The sequence below is a fragment of the Brassica rapa genome, chromosome A03, assembly GCF_000309985.2.
Source record: "Brassica rapa cultivar Chiifu-401-42 chromosome A03, CAAS_Brap_v3.01, whole genome shotgun sequence".
NCBI classification, from domain to species: domain Eukaryota; kingdom Viridiplantae; phylum Streptophyta; class Magnoliopsida; order Brassicales; family Brassicaceae; genus Brassica; species Brassica rapa.
The window spans coordinates 19,299,441-19,320,394 of NC_024797.2; the positions used below are offsets into that span (position 1 = coordinate 19,299,441).

The following is a 20,954-nucleotide window of genomic DNA, read 5'->3' on the forward strand; positions in this document are numbered from 1 at the left end:
GCTTTAAAAATAAAGTTAAAGCATGATTGGTAAAACTAAATAAAAACTTGATGTAGATTTTAATTTTTAAAAGTAAAGCTACAACATGATTAGTAAAATTTAGTGATTTAAAAATAAATAAAGCTAAAGTAAAGAGATAAATCCCAACCAATCACCTCCATAGTCACATATAAGAGTTTTTTTATTATCAAATTATTGTCCAAATTTAATAGCCAAAGGTAGCTAACCTTCGTACAATAATATAAAAAATAAACGGGTTAATCTAACAACGACAGTTTGGCCGAGTGGTCTAAGGCGCCAGATTTAGGCTCTGGTCCGAAAGGGCGTGGGTTCAAATCCCACGGCTGTCAATTTTTTTTATTTTTCTCCCTTTTTGGTTATCAGTTTTAAGTTCTTAACTCTCTTCTCTATTCAGGTTTTTCCTTCCAATTTTCACAAAGGAAATGTTGGCATTTTCCTCATTGACGGTATATTCGATTTCCTTCGATAGAGCAGAGTATTAATGTGAAAATAAATTAAAAATTAGAACAAAAGGAGTGGTGGATTGTGATACATGAGAAAGAGACCGAAAAGTCCATGAATAATTTAGCACTAAAGGTAAGGGGACTGATATAATTTGAGAAATAAAATAATATGTACGTGTAACGTGTTGGTGAATGGGTGCATGCATGTAAAAACTTAAAAATATGTTCTCGGAAACTTAAAAAACTCTACGAGAGCTTGATAACTGCGGGTCGATTCTGTGGCAAGCATCACTGCGGTGGTGCTTGTAGTGAGTTCATTTGTTTCCTTAAGTTTGAGTCTGTGTTAGTTTCATTATGTTGGTCTGCTACTAGTCATCACTGTCAATTCTGTAACAAACTTGAAATGTGGTAATGAAATCTTAACATTCTTTTACCAAAAAAGAAAAAAAAATGTTCTCGGTAACTGTAAATTGCATATATTATCTTTCGTATCTACAAGCATATGCACGAATCAAGGTTTTTCGGATCGGGCCTGGAACGGCTGGTCGGACCGGGACCTGGCTAATCATTCGGTCTGGGTTTGAAAACAAGTTATAAACTATTTTTTTCGTTTTGTAGAAAACAAAATTATTCTTGTTTATAGTTTTTAATTAGAAAGTCTATCACCCAATTCATGATGAAATCATAGTCTTTATGCATAATTACACGTGAACAAATAGTAATAGGGACTACTGAAAACTGAGAAAAGCCATGGGAGTTTATTTATTATGTTTCTTTTTTTTTTTGGTAAAATTTATTAAGTTTCTTACCACCTTTATAAAATACATCACAACATGATAAATCACAAAGATCTAGAGACATCTTATGATGTTTCATACATATAAAAGTTGTTAAGTTACAACTTCAAAGTTTCAACCCTGGTGTGGTGGCATCGGTCAACTCCACCGTCCACCCCTTCTTATCCTCGACCCGACCCATCTGGATATCTGTTAACGTCGCAAAGAGCTTCGCCGCCAATGTTGTATCCCCTGTTTTGAATTCAGTCCTGTACTTGTTGAATACATACACAAAATTCTTTAGCCAACTTATGTGAAAACAAAACAAAATCCAGTACAGAGTATATATATATATATATATATTTTTTTTTTTTTTTTTTTTTTGAGAAAGCATAGTATATATATTTGTTGAAAAGAAAGATTTTATATGTGGTAAAAGATTACTTTGTCTCCTTGAAGGTTACGGACGCAATGGTTGTCACAATTGCAGCAGTGCCAGTGCAGAAAACTTCTTCAGCATCGAGAAGATCCTCAACGGGAACAACACGTTCCTCGACCTAGTAGAATGATGATACCGTTAGATATAATGAATATTATTTACAAACTTGGATCAAATATGATATTGACTTATTCAAACCTTGTAGCCGAAATCACGAGTTAATTCGATGATACTTTTTCTTGTGACTCCCGGCAAAATGGTTCCTGAAATTTCTGGAGTCGACACAACATTTCCCTACACCACAATATCACACCGATCTTATAATATTCTTCTTATTCTTTAACATCTTAATAACGTTTATATGAATATATTTTTTTCTCTAATTACCTTGACTATGAAAACGTTAGAAGCGAAAAGCTCTTCGACGTTTTTGCCAGTAGCAGCATCCAGAAACAAAACATCAGAGAATCCTTGTGCTTTCGCCTCTGCTAGTGTTATCCAAACCTTCAACAAGAAAAAACTCCATGACATTAAAGACAGCTAATTAATATTAAAGTTTGATGTATGTAACTCTTTCTTTCAAACTTACAGGAGAATAGTTTGTGATGCTCTTCACGCCACCAGTTCCACTTGGGAAAGCGCGACGAAACTTATCTTCAATTTTCAGGTTCAACCCCGCGTTATCCTGTTACCAAAAAATAAATCGTTAGAAAAAATTGCAATAGCTATTATCGTTTAGTATCAAGAAAAGTAATATCGAGAAGAGCACATTCTCACCTGGTGAAAACGACCAACGGGACATGCGAACACTGTGAAGGTGTATTCGGGAACAGGAAGTGAGCCAAGAATAGGACCACTCCCAAACAAGATAGGTCTGATATACAGTGTTCCTCTCCCCGGAGGAGGAATCTATTTATATACAAAATTAAAAGAAGTCATCACATATTTCAAAAATACACATGCATTAGAATTTTGCATAGTTAAAAGATACACGTCTTGTTTGTGGGTGTGCCAACAGTCTTTGAACATATTAAGGCATGTTAAATTTTTTCTAGAGTTATGCATAACATGACCCAGATTTTCGAAATTTAGAATATATATATAGAACAAAGTTTATTTGTTTTTAGAACCTTTTTTGACTCAAGCTTTATACATACCCATTTCTTGTTGGCAAGAACAACTTGTTTAACAGCGGAGACGAATTGATCGACGGAAGGATATGGCATACAAAGTCTGTGGGCTCCTGATTGAAGACGAAGGGCGTTTTGGTCTGGTCGGAATAGCATAATCCGGCCATCTTCTGTCCTGTAAGCCTTCAACCCTTCATATAAACCCTATTCATTCCCAAACCACAAATATTTCAGATTATTTTCCTTGCGCATCACTCAATTCATCATCATCTTTTTCATTTTACATACAGATTTACAGAAATTTGCTTGTACATTTTTGTGGGGCAGTGAAGCTATTCATTTCGCTACACATATAGGTTTATCCATGTGTTTTTAACTTAGTAACTGATTGATCAAACAATTATTTGAGAATTGTTTATTGTGCATATGTATCTATTAAACTACGCAAATACGTACTAGTCAGATTAATAGCAATATCATCATCGTATCAACACTTCCAAACAAATTCGTTTAATTTTTGTAGGCTATGTATATGATCTCTTAAAAAAATTTAAGTTAAGTCCAACTAATTGTTAAAATATACATGGAATGCTATAACAATATTAATTCTATGTGTGATGTGGTTATATGTTCTGATTATAATTTTATCTTAGTTAATTGATTTCTAGTGATTAGTAGAAACCTGGCCATAGTTAAGAACTGCAGAGCAAGGGCTGATCTGAAAATCAGCGTAAGGAACAATACTTCCCTCTTGGAAACTCTCTCCATGCTTGCACTTGGCAACATACATGTTGTCCGTACGATAAAACCCGAATCCTAATTCTTCCCACTTCACATTCGCGTATATCTCATCCGACACACTGTTAAGACAAATAATTATCATCATCATCATAATATCATATTTACACATGCTAATGCGAGACTATTATAAGTTTTGCTTAATACATATAACTTCTTTGCAAGGATATGTTTTACCTTGTAGGCAGAGTTTGCACAGAAGGAGCCATGGATTTAGTGTTTGAGTCGAGTTGCTTTAATTTTGTGTAAGAAACTTAAGTTGTCTGTCTGTATTAGCTTGGTCTGCCTCTCTTTATATATACGTTTACAACAATTTTATATTCCTTAAAATAATATTAAACTCAAGCGAATATAAATAGAATCTCTTTTATCCATTTTTAAGAAATTAACTTTTATTTCTTCGAGTGACGCGAACCGGAAACAAAAGGAAAAAAAAAGATTTCTCTTTTTTTTTGTCACAAAAGTAATAAGGTTTTATTAATTTTTTTTGATAAGTAGTAAGTTTTTATAATTATTTTTGGTGATCAAACTAACTCACTTATCCGACTATTAATATGTACAAAAATTTTCTTCCGCAATTAATAATATTATCGTTGTAGCTCTATTTTCTTATGTTTCTTTTTTTTTTGCTTACTATTTTCTTATGTTTAGCAGCTCGGTATACTATTTTCTGAGCTAGCCATTTTATAACCTTCAATACTAGATAACTTTGAAATTGGAAATTTCACTAACTAACTTGCGGCTTTTTTTTTTTTTTTTTTTTGATCAACACTAACTTGCGGCTTATAAACGATATTATGGACCTATGATCAAAAAATTTTCACGGTCACTAAAAGTAATCTAGTATGCTATATAACTTTGGTCGTGTCATTTACGTCTTTAACGAAAAAAGAAAGAAAAACCGGAAACTCTTGTTAGATCACATAATAATCATCACGTGGAGAAAACAATTCTCGTCACGTGGAGAAAACGTTAAGGTTTCGAATTTTCTTTTTAATAATAATTATTATTGTAAGGATATGGATATGGCTGAAAGAAAGACAGTGTTGAAAATGTGAATGTGCTCTTAGTTAGGTGAAGGTTAATAATGGGTAGGAGGGTAGGTCAAATGTGTATTAGCGAACAAATATATTTAACCTTTATTTAAGAATAATTACAGCCACAAAATGTACATAGCAAAATGGACGAAACATATTTGTTCGCTAATTAAGACCCTATATTAGTTTATTCTTCTAAATTTCTGTCCAATATGTCAATTGTACCAGTAATATAATATGCCATTAGTTCAACTGGAAAAACACTATAGATGGAATCTAGAAGTTATAGAATCTGATGATGCTCGGAACAAAACTAATATTGTTTATTGTGATTAGGGAAACCCAGTCAAAACTTTCTAGTAATTCAAAAAAAAAAAAAAAAACCCCAACCATGCATCGATCAGCTGATGGGACGATGTATTCTGATTCTCAAAACTCAGTGAACGTATAACATATGTATACATTGCGAAGATCATGCATGGATACATTTGAATGAATTTTCTAGAATATCCATCTTTTTTTCTACTAACGTTACACTTAATTTTTCTATTCCATGGAAAAGCTAGATAGACGTTAAAAGATACAGATCTATTTTCTCTCTTCTTGCATGCGTCCATCTTTTTTAAGAATATTATTGTGTTCCTGTCATATCCGAAGTTTCTAACACACAAAAAGTTCCCTAATGAATGAAAACACTCTGAATATCTTGACAAAAATAGATTCATGATGACTGCTTAGTCATTACTGCAAGGAAGGTGCCTTTAGATTTTGAGCAAATGCGTCAGATTTTAATTTAGCTTCTCATTCATCACTCAGAATTTATATTTTATCTTCTTTATCCGTCCAAAAACATGAAGACATAATCAAATCAACATAACTTGAACGTTCAGAGACACTACAATTAGAACCGTACACAAATCTCTCAAGAACACTTTCTTGTATATTAGAAATCTTTTAAACAATCCTCTTAGATCTGTTTAATCCGGTTTATGCTCAGTCACACACGACTAGCGACGGACCAATTTCTAATCTCTAAATTACAGAAACTCAAGCTGAACACCCTTCACTCGATTTCTGAAGCTGACAAGAACACACCTCTTGCTCTAGCTTTTTTTATCTCTAACGCGTAACCTAAAACACTTCTAGGTTTACTTGTTAAATACACGTAAAAAGACAATATTCTACTTCCTAAAATATCGCCAACAGAAGATATTCCTAGCTTCGCGCCAAAGCAATATCTTCTACTTCCATCAGTTTGTGACACGTCATCACGTCATAACAAACACACGGCACTATGTTACACACTCATCACCAAGTGTAACACAGTCTAGGCTCAAACCGAACAAGCTCATAATTCTTGAGCTTACATTCTCCCCCTTTTTATCTGAATGTGACAACCTACTCAACCTGTTGCAATCAAAGCTCAACACACAAGACCACATGACTATTTTCCATATCAACCATAAGGATTAGTCTAACATCATACCACAAGATACGAGAAAGCAGAAACACCACAACCTTAAGAGATTAAGGTTTTTCAAATTCATACACAAACAGAAGCAAAGAAGGAAAAGAGTACGATGCAAAGTGCAACATCTAGGTTCAGTACATAGTGCATAGAGTGAAACACAACAGATTCACTCATTAGAAACTTTCACTTTCTTCACTGTCCGGTTCCACTTCATCTTCCTGCTCATCCTGTTGAGTCCGACGAGGATACTGTGGATATTCTCCCCCTGAGTAGATGCACATTAAGATAAAAACATAAGGTTAGAGACTCAGAAAATTTAAGAATTTCAACAAGTACTACTCCCTTACTCCTCAAGCGAATCCGAATGCTTTTAAGATCATCTATGGTTCGCTCGATGTCAGCCAGAAGATCAGCGGCACTAGAGTTACCCCCTTGGCCTCTGCCTGCCTTGATGTCTTTGACCACCAGCTTAGGATACCCGGTATACTCTTCATCATCTTCGAATGACAGCACTGTCCGTTGATAGTCAATCACTTGCTGAATCAATGTAGGGAAAATGACTCTCTGAGACCTGTCAGTGCTGATGTTAGCTGCAAAGCTGATGATTTGATCATAGACCATCTGACCAAAATCAAAGCTTCTGTGATGATGAAGCATGTAGAGAAACTTGAGTCGTTCCTGGTTCATTGACGTGTAGTTGGTGGTGGGAATCCAATTTGAGCACACCAGCTTATAGAGGACTTGATTCGTCGGGGTCAGATACTTAGAGCTCATGGCTTCCGAACGTCGCACACGATTATCCGTCAGGAACGAGCACACTCGATCAATGTCTACTGCCAAGTAGTCAGGATCTTCTTCAAAGCCAGGGATCAAATACAGAGCATTAATCAAGCTAGGCGAGAATTCAACCATAGACCCACGAAGAAACACAGCAACACCATCTCCTCTATTCTCAGCCGCACCCAAATTGGCAATAAACTCTTTCACAATATTTGGATGAAATAAGTCACTATCAATCAGAGTGTAGATCAACCCTGACCTAACTACCACCCGTTTCACATCGAGCAAGTTCTCGTCAGTCACATCGATCCTCTGTTGAATCACAAACTCACGTGAAGCCAATTTTTCATACCTCTCAACTGAATTGCTGGTGACAAAACGACTCGAAAACGGAGTGATGTGGGAACGAAGTAGTTCGGGGTTTTCTTGATTTCGTGCTTGGAAGATCGCACAGCTTGCTTGATAACGTGGCTCTTTGAGTTGAAAAGCTTCAACCTCGTCGTCGGTAGATGTATATGCAGCAGGCGGAGAAGACGGTGGCGGAGTCATCTTTCGACGTTGTTTCCGGATACGTTTGCGGGAAGATCCAGACGGACCAGCAGAGGAGAGATCCGGAATAGCTTTTTCTTTCTCTGACAATCGAGAGCTTCTTCGGGTGGGTTGCATGTTTCGATTTTGGAGAGAGAGATATGGCGAATCCTCTTTTTTTAAAAAAAAAATTCGACACAACCGATGACCTAATTTCACTCAATTTAAAACATTAGCCCCCAATCAAATATCTCAGCTCAAAAAAAAATCGCAATTAATACGCTGAGTGTGATGCAACAGAACTTATGTGTAACTCATGCATGTAACCAGGAGCCTAGACTTCACTTACATTCGTATGAGAGTTCGGAAGTCATGAGAATTTGTGATAATAGTCAGTCCGATAGACATCGATGGATATGATGCCTGCATCTCAGGGGTATAGTCACTGAAAAACGATTTTCGCCACACATCTAGCTACCAAAGCATTGTTTTTATTGAAAGCATTGAGTCAACCCAAGTCTGTAGCTATTTCTCAGCCGAGTAGCTGTCACAAACGAGATTCTGCTGTGTCCATTCAGTCAACCCAACTCTGTTTTCCCACTTAGCTGTATGGTCTGGAAACACACGTTAGGCTTCTTGTGTGTCTGTCTCTCCAACTCACAGACATTCTCGTTTTATCAACATGCAGTTAATACACAACTCTAATTCTAGGACAGAGATGAACTCCAGAGACAAAGTGGGATAACACCCTGCTCCGAAACATGTATCCCAAGAAATTGGTACCAAACATGCCCAGTCAAGACAGTGATCGAAATCAGAGACAAAGTGGGATAACACCCTGCTCCAAAATGAGTATCTATCATTCCAGGCCTTCCTTTCCTTTTGTTTTGTTATGAGTCACATACCTCTTTCAGAAAGTTACACATGAGTCTTACCTTTGACCCTTTTTGCGTGACACACATTCTTTCTTTTTTTTTTTTTTACTATATTTACTTACACAGCACTCATCCTCTTATGTGTTTCCTCATTCAATCCGGGCAGTGATCAATGCATCAAACGTGAAATGGGGTAACATCTCAGTTCAAGATGAGTGCCCTTCACCAGTGAACCAGGAAAGCGAGATAACAAGAGTCAGGTGACAGAACTTACACAGTAGAACTTGTTGACTCAAGGTGTTAGTGAGGGGGTAGCATCGAAGCATAGAGTCCGGCATTCTTACAGTCACTCTCCCCCATTTTTAGGACTTACTCAGAGTTCCATGATTCCCAACGCCTTTCTAAGACCCAGAAATGTGTTGTAATCCAGTGGTTTGGTAAAGAGATCAGCAAGTTGTTTCTCTGTTGGGACATGCTCTAATATCACAATCCTCATTTCCACCAACTCTCTCACAAAGTGATGTCTTATATCCACGTGTTTAGTACGTGAATGCTGAACTGGATTTTTAGAGAGATTGATAGCACTCATGTTATCACAATGAACAAGCATGGGAGAAGAGATGATACCGTAGTCAACAAGTATTTGTCGCATCCAAAGGAGTTGAGTGCAACAGCTACCTAGTGCAATGTATTCAGCTTCTGCTGTGGATAGAGAAACACAGTTTTGTTTCTTGCTATGCCATGAGACCATGTTGTTTCCCAAGAAAAAGCAACCACCTGATGTGCTGTGTCTGTCATCTAAGCAACCTGCCCAATCAGCATCACAAAAACCTGCAAGATTCACATTAGTCTCAAATGTATAATGAAGACCAAAGTCAAGAGTGCCTTTTACGTATTTGATAATACGCTTTACTGCATTCATGTGAGATTCTTTTGGTTTAGCTTGATAGCGAGCACAAATCCCCACACTGAGGCATAAATCAGGACGACTTGCCGTGAGGTAAAGGAGACTCCCAATCATGGCTCGGTAGAGTTTCTCATCAACTGGTTTCCCATCGCTATCTCTGGAAAGTTTGGTTGTTGTGCTCATAGGGGTTTTTTCAATCTTACTTGTCTGCATTCCAAATCGCTTGATGATATTTTTGGCATAGGTACTCTGTGACATTGTGATTCCATCGGTTAGTTGTTTGATCTGAAGTCCAAGGAAATAGCTCAGTTCTCCAACCATACTCATTTCAAATTCCTTTGTCATAGTCTTCACGAAGTCATCAACCATTTGCTTAGACGTTCCTCCGAAAATGATATCATCCACGTAAACTTGAATGATCAGCATGTCATCTCCATTTTCTCCGATGAACAGGGTCTTGTCCACACCACCTCTTTGAAAACCAGCTTGTACCAGGAACTCCGTCAGACGGTCATACCAAGCTCGTGGAGCTTGTTTCAACCCATAGAGGGCTTTCTTGAGTTTGTAGACGTGATCCGGAAAATGCGGATCCTCAAACCCTTTTGGTTGTGTTACGTAGACTTCTTCTTGTAATACACCGTTTAGGAAAGCACTCTTGACATCCATCTGATAGAGTTTGATTCTCAGATTGCACGCCATTCCAAACAGTAGTCGTATTGATTCAAGTCGTGCAACTGGAGCAAAGGTTTCATCAAAGTCTACTCCTTCGATCTGAGAGTATCCCTGTCCAACTAACCGCGATTTGTTTCGAATGATATTTCCTTCCTCATCAGTCTTGTTCTTGTGAATCCACTTGGTTCCAATAATGTTTACATTCTTTGGTCTTGGTACCAGTTCCCACACTTGAAGTCGTTCAAACTGTTCAAGCTCAAGGTGCATCGATTCGGTCCAAAATTCATCATCTAATGCCTCCTGAATGTTCTTAGGCTCAATGAGCGACACAAAGCATTCCACTTCATTCATCTTCACCACGAAACATGCCAACTTTACCATCTCTTTGAAGTCGATTTGTTTCTTTCTTGTAACTCTTTCATTAAACAGTCCGCCAATCACATCTGAAGAGGAGTGGTTTTTGTGTACTTTTCCTTGATCAAGATCGACCTTGGTCATTTCAGGTTCATCGTCTCCTTCAGCCTCCTCTTTCACTTCATTCTTAGCTTCGTTTTCAGCTTGTCTTGAAGAACATGGCGTGACACCGTCTATTGTCTGTGTTACACGAGCCTCATAGAATCCAATGCTATCGTCAAAGACTACGTTAACATTATCACCTACAAACTTTGTACGCTGATTAAACACACGGTAGGCTGAACTGTTCACTGAGTATCCTAGAAACATCCCTACGTCACTTCTTGCTTCAAACTTTCCAAGATGTTCTTTATCATTCAGAATATAGCACAAGCATCCAAACACATGCATATGACTCAGATTCGGTGTTTTACCTTTGAGGATTTCATAGGGAGTAGTCTTGGTCTTTGGCTTGACATAGACCCGATTTATCACATAGCACGCAGTGTTGATTGCTTCCGTCCAGAACCCAGATGGAACACTGTTTCCACACAGCATTGCTCTAGCCATTTCTTGCAATGTCCTATTCTTTCTTTCCACCACTCCATTTTGTTGAGGAGTTCTTGGAGCGGCATACTGATGACGGATACCTTGACTGTGACAGAACTTGTCAAACTGCTCATTCTGAAACTCACCGCCATGATCGCTCTCAATCTGAATGATTCCTCCTTTGTCCTGTTTGAGCTGAAGAGCAAGGATTCTGAAACTCTCAAAGGCATCAGACTTGTTGCGTAAGAAGTCCACCCATGTATACCTGGAAAAATCATCAACCAATACAAAAATATATCGCTTACCAGCAATGCTTTCAGGAGTTATAGGACCCATGAGATCCATATGAACGAGTTCCAATATCCGTGTAGATCTGATCTCTGAAATTTGTTTGTGTTGTACCTTGACTTGCTTTCTTTGACAACATGCTCCACATACTGTCTCTGTTTGTTTCTCCAAATCAGGGACACCTCTTACTACTTCAGCATTTACGAGTCTGAAGAGTCCATTTGTGTTCATGTGACCCAGTTTCTTATGCCAGAGATCAAGTTTGGATTCAGCAGCTGCAAAACACACGTTGGAAGGTCTCCAAAGATAGCAGTTGTTCCCTGAACGAATACCTCTCAGCACGACATTGTTTCTTGCGTCAACGGCACGACATTCCTTGCTGTTGAAGATAACCTCTAATCCCTCATCACAAAGTTGACTCACACTGATCAGATTTGCCTTGAGGCCCTCAACAAAGTAAACATTTGAGAGTTTAGGCACATCTGGTCTGGAGGTTATTCCAATTGCACGGATTTTACCTTGTCCACCATCTCCAAAAGTAACTTTTCCACCTCTGATGAGTTCGAGTTTCTCAAGGTAGTCTTCATTTCCAGTCATATGCTTTGAGCAACCACTATCAAAATACCATGGAAGTTGCGTTTGTGATACTTCTTCAGCAGAGGTATAAGCAACATTACTCACGATCTCTGTGTCTACTTGCACTCGCACCAGGTTGCAAACTAGATCATGTTCTACTTCAGTGTGTGACTTATCAGAACTGGTGTTTATCTTAGAGTGATTGTTCTCTTTGTAGTTCGGATACAGATCACGTTTGGCTATCCATACACAACCGTAAGCAGTTGGTTCGGTGAAGCACAGATTTAACCTCCATGCTCTCTCATACTGATGTCTTCGAAAGTAACAGAATCTGGCGTTGTGTCCTCGTTTCCCACAGAAATGACATCCGTTTCCAAGTCTTCTTGGTTTTGGAAGGACATTCTTGTTTCTTTCAACAGGGACTCCTTTCTCTTGAGGTTTCTTTTCTTCATTAGGAGATTCCTTCACAAACTTCGTTTCAGTATCCTTTGAGGTGGATCCTTTATATCCCAAACCGGTGTTGAGACTCGGACACTGTCCCAATGTAAGTATGTGATCAAGAGTTGCAGTACCAGATGAGAGCATGCGAACCTTCTTGTGATTTTCAGTTAGTTGACTTTCAAGTAACCTGCTTCGGTCGGTCTCTGCGGCTAAGAGATTATTCAATCTTTGTATGTGTGCTTCAGCTTCCTTACGAACTCGTTCCTGTTCTGTCATAGCTCTCTTTAGTGCAAGAACTTCTTGATCTGACTCTTGGTCCATCGAGTAAGTTTTTGTCTTAGTGGTAGGCTGGTCAAGTTCCAGTATGTTGATCTGAGCTTTCATCATTGCTTTCTCCTTCAGAAGCTCGAGATTCTCATGACTGAGATCAGAGAATTTGTCAAACAGAGTCTTGTACTCAGTTTCAAGATCTTGTTCAAGATCATCATCCCCATTGCTGCCAGCATCAATTTCCTTTCCACTTTCTCGACCAACTAGCGCCATGAAGTTTAGGTGCAGCTCACCTTCTTCATTCTCGCTTTCAGATTCAGTGTCACTGAAACACAAGAGAGACTTCTCTTTCTTGAGAATGCTAGGACACTCACTGCGTGTATGCCCAATTCCTTTACACTCAATACATTTTTGCTCTTTTCTCTTAGCAAGGGGACACTCGCTCCTGAAGTGCCCGTAACCTTCACACTCATGACACTTCTTTGTGTTCTTGCTAGAATCATGCTTGGAGTGCTGAGAACTACTCCTTTCATAATCATCCTTTTGGTAGCGTCCATTGAATCTACCACCACCTTTCTCCATATGCTTGACAAACTTGTTGAAGTTTCGTGCCATTAGACTCAGGTTTTCTTCAATCTTAGTGACTCGACCATCATCCTTAGACTCAGCTGTGAAAGCAATGCTTTTCTGATTAGTAGATTGTCGGTCGGTTTTCTCAAGATCATGCACTTTCAAAATGCCTGAGAGTTGATCAAACTTCATCTCATCTGTGTCTACAGCCAGTGTAAGTACAGCTTTATAAGCTTCAAACCGTGGTGGTAAGCACCTTAGCAGTTTCTTCCCCAGATCTTTTTCTTCATACTTCTTCCCAAGGACAGACGCTTCACTTGCCAGTTCACTGATCTTGCATATGAATCCATCAATCGGTTCATCGTCACTCATTCTCAGGTTTTCAAACTTAGAGGCTAAATGATCAAGACGTGTCCTTCTCACACTGGTATTCCCTTCAAAGTGATTTATGAGTGTATCCCACGCTTGCTTGGCAGATTCACATCCTTGTATGATCTTGAACTGCTCAACATCTACTGATGAGAATATGACAGTTAGAGCTTTGGAGTTGAATTTAGACGCCTTCTTCTCACCATCAGTCCACTGGTCTTTAGGCTTTGGACCTTCAGACTTATCTTCCAAGACAACGGTAGGAGCACTCCAACCATCTTCTACAGATGTCTAGGCATCTTCATCAACCCCTCTGATGATGTGTTGCATCCTTACTTTCCAGTGACCAAAGTTGGTACTGTCCAGCATGATAGGCTTATGAATGTGTAAGAGTTCCTTCATGGTGTCCATGAAATCCGCAGGATCTCAACCTGTAAGTAGTACTTGATACCACAGAGGTTTCCCGCTCTGATACCAAATGAAAGTTCAGAGACACTACAATTAGAACCGTACACAAATCTCTCAAGAATACTTTCTTGTATATTAGAAATCTTTTAAACAATCCTCCTAGATCTGTTTAATCCGGTTTATGCTCAGTCACACACGACTAGCGACGGACCAATTTCTAATCTCTAAATTACAAAAACTCAAGCTGAACACCCTTCACTCGATTTCTGAAGCTGACAAGAACACACCTCTTGCTCTAGCTTTTTTATCTCTTAACGCGTAACCTAAAACACTTCTAGGTTTACTTGTTAAATACACGTGAAAAGGCAATATTCTACTTCCTAAAATATCGCCAACAGAAGATATTTCTTGCTTCGCGCCAAAGCAATATCTTCTACTTCCATCAGTTTGTGACACGTCATCACGTCATAACAAACACACGGCACTATGTTACACACTCATCACCAAGTGTAACACAGTCTAGGCTCAAACCGAACAAGCTCATAATTCTTGAGCTTACATAACTTGTCTTTTAATGTTAGTTCTGCTCCTGCCATCAGTCGAGTATCGGGAGTCCGACTTTTCATGAGCCTTTTAATTGGGCCAAATGCTACAGGCCCATCTTAAAAGTCAGTATTGCTTTAAATAAAAGCCCAAATAAGTCGTCGAATATTTACAATCGTATCCGCGCTCATCTCACGGGACAAGACAGCTCATTCCAGAGATAGAAACTAAACGACCGAAACCCTAAGAGAGAGAAAACAAAAACGGAAAGTAATGGCGGAAGCGAATCCTAGCCGTGGAGGCGGAAGGAGAGGCGGCGGACCGATGGATGACGACAAGTTAGTCTTCGAGACCACCGAAGGGATCGAGCCCATCACCAATTTCAACGATATGGGCATCAAGGAAGACGTGCTTCGCGGCGTCTACGAGTACGGCTTCGAGAAACCATCCGCGATTCAGCAGAGAGCTGTCATGCCGATTCTCCAAGGGCGAGATGTTATTGCTCAAGCTCAGTCCGGTACCGGGAAAACCTCCATGATTGCTCTCTCCGTCTGCCAAATCGTTGACACTTCGTCAAGAGAGTATGTTTTGTCCTAAAGTTCAATTATTTATGCTCTCGGTTAGGTCAATTCATTGGTCGGTTCGGTTTGATTATTCGGTTTTTGGTTCAAAGATAGCTTTTTAATGAATTCCGGTTCGATTTTGGTTGGGTTTTTATTAGGTTCGGTTTAAAATGGCTAGGCCAAGCTCTTATTTACATCAATTGGGGTGGATGCAAGAAGGGATTAGGAGTCACATGACCCTATAAATTGATAAATATATTATTTTTAATTTTTAGTGTATATTTGCTTAAAATTAATATAATTTTTAGTGTATATTTGCTTAAAATAAATATAATTTTTTTCTTGGAGCAATAATATAATTTTGGTTAAAATCTGTTTTTGATCTCATTAATTTGTGTTGAAATTTTCATAAGCCCCCACTAATCCATAAAGTAATGATATTTTTGCTATACTATCATACGTAGTTTAATTTTTGATATTAAATTTATATATATTTTGACCCCAATAAAAGTTATATATATTTTTTATTGCAGAGTTCAGGCATTGATATTGTCCCCAACTAGGGAGCTGGCTTCACAAACAGAGAAGACTATTCAAGCTATTGGTTTACACGCAAACATTCAGGCGCATGCCTGCATTGGTGGGAAGAGCGTCGGAGAAGACATCAGGAAGCTGGAGAATGGTGTCCATGTTGTCTCTGGGACACCTGGCCGTGTCTGTGACATGATTAAGAGGAAAAGTCTGCGAACCAGAGCTATTAAGCTTCTGATTCTTGATGAATCAGATGAGATGCTGAGTAGAGGGTTTAAAGACCAAATCTATGATGTTTACAGATATCTTCCGCCTGATCTTCAGGTATAAAATTTAACTGCTCAAACGTTACATGATAGAAATTTTATTCTTGTGGAAGACATTGTTGAGTTGCTTGTATGATCCGTGTGTATAGGTTTGCTTGGTTTCTGCAACTCTTCCTCACGAGATTTTGGAGATGACGTCCAAGTTTATGACGGAACCGGTGAAGATACTTGTGAAGCGTGATGAGTTGACTCTTGAAGTACGTTATGTTCTTCTGCATCTGTGTGCTTGTTGATGTTTTAGTTATAAGTGTGATCACTCATATTGTTTCACTTGCTAACTTTTCTGTAAAACCATTTCAGGGCATTAAACAATTTTTCGTTGCTGTTGAGAAAGAGGAGTGGAAATTTGATACGCTCTGTGATCTTTATGACACTCTTACAATCACTCAAGCTGTTATCTTCTGCAACACAAAAAGAAAGGTAATCCTGGTTCTCATCTGAAGTTAAGCAACTGTATCTGTACTTTTTGGGAATTTGTTAGATAATCAGGTATCTCGTTTTGTTAACACTAAACTAAGCTCCTAGCACGGCTGTCTTACCTTGATTTTGAATCTTCTAACGTCCTGGGACTATTATACTCTTTTGTTACTTTATGTAGTTGTTTGCTCTAGAAAGGAGTCAAAAATACAACTCAATCGCTCTAAAACACTTACAGTCTGTACTCTGCAAATTTCTAGTAGATTGCATTGGCCTCTTAATGTATTCTGTGATGCTATATAGTATACTGGCTAGACTTTACTTTCAGTTGATTTGTCAACTAGGTTTTTTGAGTTGTGGTTTCTTTTGAATGTCTCGCTCAACTCTTATCTCGGAATTTGTTATAGGTGGATTGGCTAAGTGAGAAAATGAGGACTAACAACTTCACAGTCTCATCAATGCACGGTGACATGCCTCAGAAGGAGAGAGACGAGATCATGAATCAGTTTCGGTCAGGGGACAGTCGTGTTTTGATCACGACAGATGTATGGGCACGTGGGATTGATGTGCAGCAAGTAAGTGATTCCTTTATTCCCTATATCATGTGCAGATGATAATTCAGGAAAAAAATGTTTAGTCTCCTCTGTTACTTAAGATGGTAGAGGTTGAATTGATAACATGAGAAGCTTTCTTTAACAGGTTTCTCTTGTGATCAATTATGATCTCCCCAACAACCGTGAGCTCTACATCCATCGTATTGGACGATCTGGTCGTTTCGGGCGTAAGGTAACTGATTTATTATATAGTTTAGACGTTGTTTCTTGTCGATTAGTATGTTATAATTCTCTTAACATGGAGGGGATATATATATTTAACAACTTTGCGGTCATCATTGTAGGGTGTTGCGATCAACTTTGTTAAAAGCGACGACATCAAGATCCTCCGGGACATTGAGCAGTACTACAGTACTCAGATTGACGAGATGCCAATGAATGTAGCTGATCTTATCTAAAAGACCTTTGTCTGAGATCTTCTGGGATGGTCTTTGTGCTTTCGGTGGTGAAAGTGTCTGAATGAGGAGGTTTTGTTCAGAGCTTGTGTTCAGGTTATTGCACTATCTTATGAGATGCTTCCACTCAAAACCCGACCCCCTTTGATGTTTTCGTGGGTTCTTTTGAACACTTTGTGGTAAATGCTTTATGATTTGAGAAACGATTTAGGTTTAGGGTTTGATTTTGGTGTTTTGATTGTGGCTCAAATCTCAGCTCAGCTATCATTAACTGCAAGACTTATTGTCTTAAGTGTTTTCTTATTTTGTATAACTTTGATTATATTTTTGCAAAACAAAGCCCAAATCAGTGACTAAAATTGTGAATTCCAGATTCGTGAAAATGGCCATTGCCTTTTGGGGGATGGCAATGTTGAAAAGTCATATCAATGAGCTTGAAGAAAGCTTAGCTACTTTACATTCACTTCTAAATCTTATTTTGAGTTTTATTATAGTAAACCATGAAGAAGAAGATACAAATCCAATTATGTCATAATAACATGGTTATTTGAGAATATTTAAATCTCCAAAATAACTACCCTTTTTTCCTTGGGACAATATAGTTTGATAAACTTGTGATTTGGTAAATAGATTTGTTTGTGGCGTAATTTGGGAGTTGTTTTTCAGAACATTATTGGACTATCAATCCAACCATTTTTTGTCATCTAAATAATATATATGTCGTGTTTCAAAAAAAAAACAAAACAATATATCTGTCATAACTTTTACAGCTGCAGTTCGGGTCTACATGGTAAAACGTTTATTTTCGTGACAACAGTGAACAAAGATTCTGTAAAAGTACATTTTAGCAAGATGCACAAAAGTGGGTATGTTAGGGTATGACAGTTTTAGTCTACGTTTGTGGTATAGTACTAAGTACCATTATTCATGAACGAATCTCATTTTCAAGAATTTCAAATCTAGGGAGGCATGTGACGTATATGGCCAAGAAAATATTCCTCCCGTGATTTTGATTTTGAATTGTTTTATACATAATGCTCAACGCATGATTTTTGAAAGGCCAATATGTTGATTTATTTGCATCCAAAGTAACAGAATTACATGCATTCTCAAAACTACAGTTTTTTGACGCATGCAACTGCTTGTAATATACCCTGAGTAGTGCATGTGGGTGATGATTATATGATGATCTCGATTTAAATATATATAAAGAGAAACAACACAAATTTAGGAATGTAGTTGATTAACAAAGTCTTGGAAAATTAGAACTCGAATGAAAATGTCCATGAGTCGCCAATCTTGACACTATTTCACTCTTCTTTTCCTTACAAACCTTTTCAGAATGATCCATCACTTTATGCCAATGCCTCCTCTCTAAATCCACCCTTAGATCATCTTCAAACCCATCAACTAATCTCTCTGATATCCCAAATCCTTTCAGACGCACCAGTATCGGTTTCTCTTCTAAGTACTTGCGCGAATTCCTTGTCTTGTTTAGTTTAATCTTGTCTTCTCTTGAGTCTGGTAGAGTTTCGTTCGATAGTTGTTGTGACTTGAGTGCTTGAACTGCAATACTTGGAGGGATCTTGGGATTTTTTGCAAGTTGTTTGCATATCTCCAGTGTTAGTTTCTTGTAGTTTAAACATCGACATAGTTTTGTTCTATCTCCGGATGATAGATTTGGATGAGACTGCAACATCATAGTATCACAAAAAATTAGTTAATATATATATTGACTCATCACAGAGATTATATAGTAATAAACAATTTTCACGTGATACTACTAATTTTGTTCTTACTATTCAGAAACTGGTGAAGCAATAGTAACTAGTCAAACAAAAGACAGCTAACATTGTCATATTCTGACATGAATGTGGAATAAGGACAATATATTATATTATCACACATTGCAATTGATTCTATTTTTACATATTAAATTGTTGCAATTACTCTTTTTATTTGATAAAACCATATAACGTTTTAAGTTTCTATCAAATATTTCTTAAACAAATCTAAACGTGAAAAGAAATTGAAACAAAATTATCGTTTGAGTTTTTACAATTTTCAACTTAATGTTTGATATATAGAAAATAATATTAGTTGGTTATTTTAAAATATAGGCATAATAATTAACATCTTAACTAGGTAACATAAATTTAAATGTAAAAGAAAGACAGAAAGAAAACTTAAGGCTTTTTCATATCTTGAGAACTGTAAAAAGCCAAACTATATTGGAAGTTATTAAAAATATATATACTGGAAGTTGAAGTTATTTGCTTCTTTGTCACCTTCTATTTCACTCTACTTAGTTTTTTTTTTTCATTTTTGTGCAAAAATCATTTTTCTAATTTCCAACATTCAATTATTTTGATAAAAAGACAAAGAAAAAAAAAACATACTGAATAAAAATCTGACCTCCAGATAGATGTCAATGGCTCTGAATAGTCCATCAAACCAATCTCTAGCTGAACCTGGCAAACTCTCAGCAACTTCAAGAAACTTTGACACTTCAAGATTCTGGTCTGGAGATATCTCTCTCAGATACTTATCAGTCAACTTTCCCATTCTTCTAAACTTCAAATCCTCATCTCCTTCTGTGTTACAACTACTCACGAACACTTTGAGTAACCTTATCACCAAATCAACATCATAAACCCCTTTTTCTCCCTTCTCTCTTGTCGGTATCAGAAGATCATCAAGTGTTGCTTGATCTAACATTTCTCCTATGACTCTCTCTAAACCATTTCTTGACTCCTTGCTGATGCTAAAACCCGATAAAACCCGAAGAACCCAGAGGAGTTTCCTGCAGCAAAACGCGGTTTTCGCAATCAAGATCACTCCCTGAACCGCTGTATCAGCTAAACCTGCATACTCGAGCTTGTTGTTTGATTTGTAATGGACCTTTGTCTTGAGGTAATGGAGGAGAAATCTTGTTAGGACTAAACTGTCATTGTTCTGATCGTAAGATCCAAGGTTCTTTACCAGCTTCTCGATGATTTTTGGCCCGAGACTTGACAAATCTTCAAACCACCACTCGTTGCTTGTCTTGCAAGAAAACGATCTCGAAGTTGACCTAGTCTTTGCCGTCTCTGGTGACATAGAAGAGGTTGAAGCAGAGGAAGATGTTGAGATTGAGGCAAAGACTTGACTCATGTCCGAACCCTGAGCGATTTTTGCCAAAACCCCGAAAACTAGCTTATCGACAAGACCGTACGAATCTGCGTGTAAGAACACTTGCTCACAGCTCTTAAGGCATGAAACTATGTCGTTCCATGACCAGTAGAACATTCCTTCAAGAAACTTCTCTGTTTGAAGCGAGAGATTCTCTGTCATCTCAAGAAACACAGAAGAACAATACAAGATGGAGACATTTGAGACATTGATTGAGATTCCTCGGCCATTAGTGTAACAGAATCTTGAAACCAAGTCGAACCCATTTGATCCACCTGGAAAGTCTTCGATATGGAGAATGATTCTATTGTTCTTGTTGTTCTGTTTTATCATCTTCTTCAAGAACCCTGAGTACTCTGAGATCAAACCCTAACCAAAAAAATTAACAGTGAGATAAAGTTTAAGTCAGATCATAGAAATAGTGGAAGTTAGGTTTAGATTAGAGTTATTACCTTGTTGACAAAGAAAGTGAAGTCTTGATTGAGATTGATTTGAAGATCACAGAGAAGAGACATTGTGTGAACTTCTTTGCATTTGATGATGAATGAAGCTTCTAATGAGTGACTCTTGTGAGCTTTCGTTTGTTCTTTTTGGTTTGTTCAGCGAGCAATAATAGTTATCACATGGAAACAACTATTTATATAGAAACCATT

The 20,954-nt window shown here is 37.8% G+C and overlaps 4 protein-coding genes and 1 non-coding gene across 5 annotated transcripts; 2 read left to right on the plus strand and 3 right to left on the minus strand.

Annotated features, from left to right (window-relative positions):
- The first annotated feature begins 270 nt into the window (after positions 1 to 270).
- Positions 271 to 350, plus strand: TRNAL-UAG. The gene has a single exon. It is a non-coding gene; the product is annotated as a tRNA-Leu (tRNA).
- Positions 351 to 1,196: 846 nt separating this feature from the next.
- BCAT4-1 (methionine aminotransferase BCAT4) lies at positions 1,197 to 3,998 on the minus strand. The gene is made up of 9 exons (XM_009137400.3): positions 3,785 to 3,998; positions 3,492 to 3,669; positions 2,837 to 3,013; positions 2,457 to 2,588; positions 2,269 to 2,364; positions 2,067 to 2,183; positions 1,878 to 1,973; positions 1,685 to 1,797; positions 1,197 to 1,509 (listed from the first exon to the last, which is right to left on the minus strand). The coding sequence occupies exons 1-9, from the start codon at positions 3,814 to 3,816 to the stop codon at positions 1,368 to 1,370; spliced, it is 1,083 nt and encodes a 360-aa protein (XP_009135648.1). The 5' UTR covers positions 3,817 to 3,998; the 3' UTR covers positions 1,197 to 1,367.
- Positions 3,999 to 6,281: 2,283 nt separating this feature from the next.
- On the minus strand, positions 6,282 to 7,561 carry LOC103860204. Its single transcript, XM_009137800.2, has 2 exons — positions 6,452 to 7,561; positions 6,282 to 6,380 (listed from the first exon to the last, which is right to left on the minus strand). Exons 1-2 carry the CDS (start codon positions 7,559 to 7,561, stop codon positions 6,282 to 6,284), a joined length of 1,209 nt encoding a protein of 402 aa, XP_009136048.2.
- A 6,885-nt stretch (positions 7,562 to 14,446) lies between these two features.
- Positions 14,447 to 17,476, plus strand: LOC103859825 (eukaryotic initiation factor 4A-III homolog). The gene is made up of 7 exons (XM_009137402.3): positions 14,447 to 14,865; positions 15,381 to 15,702; positions 15,794 to 15,901; positions 16,005 to 16,124; positions 16,529 to 16,696; positions 16,821 to 16,907; positions 17,020 to 17,476. The coding sequence occupies exons 1-7, from the start codon at positions 14,558 to 14,560 to the stop codon at positions 17,131 to 17,133; spliced, it is 1,227 nt and encodes a 408-aa protein (XP_009135650.2). The 5' UTR covers positions 14,447 to 14,557; the 3' UTR covers positions 17,134 to 17,476.
- LOC103859826 (BTB/POZ domain-containing protein At3g19850) lies at positions 17,325 to 20,909 on the minus strand. The gene is made up of 3 exons (XM_009137403.3): positions 20,754 to 20,909; positions 19,546 to 20,670; positions 17,325 to 18,820 (listed from the first exon to the last, which is right to left on the minus strand). The coding sequence occupies exons 1-3, from the start codon at positions 20,814 to 20,816 to the stop codon at positions 18,374 to 18,376; spliced, it is 1,635 nt and encodes a 544-aa protein (XP_009135651.1). The 5' UTR covers positions 20,817 to 20,909; the 3' UTR covers positions 17,325 to 18,373.
- Between the last annotated feature and the right edge of the window lie 45 nt (positions 20,910 to 20,954).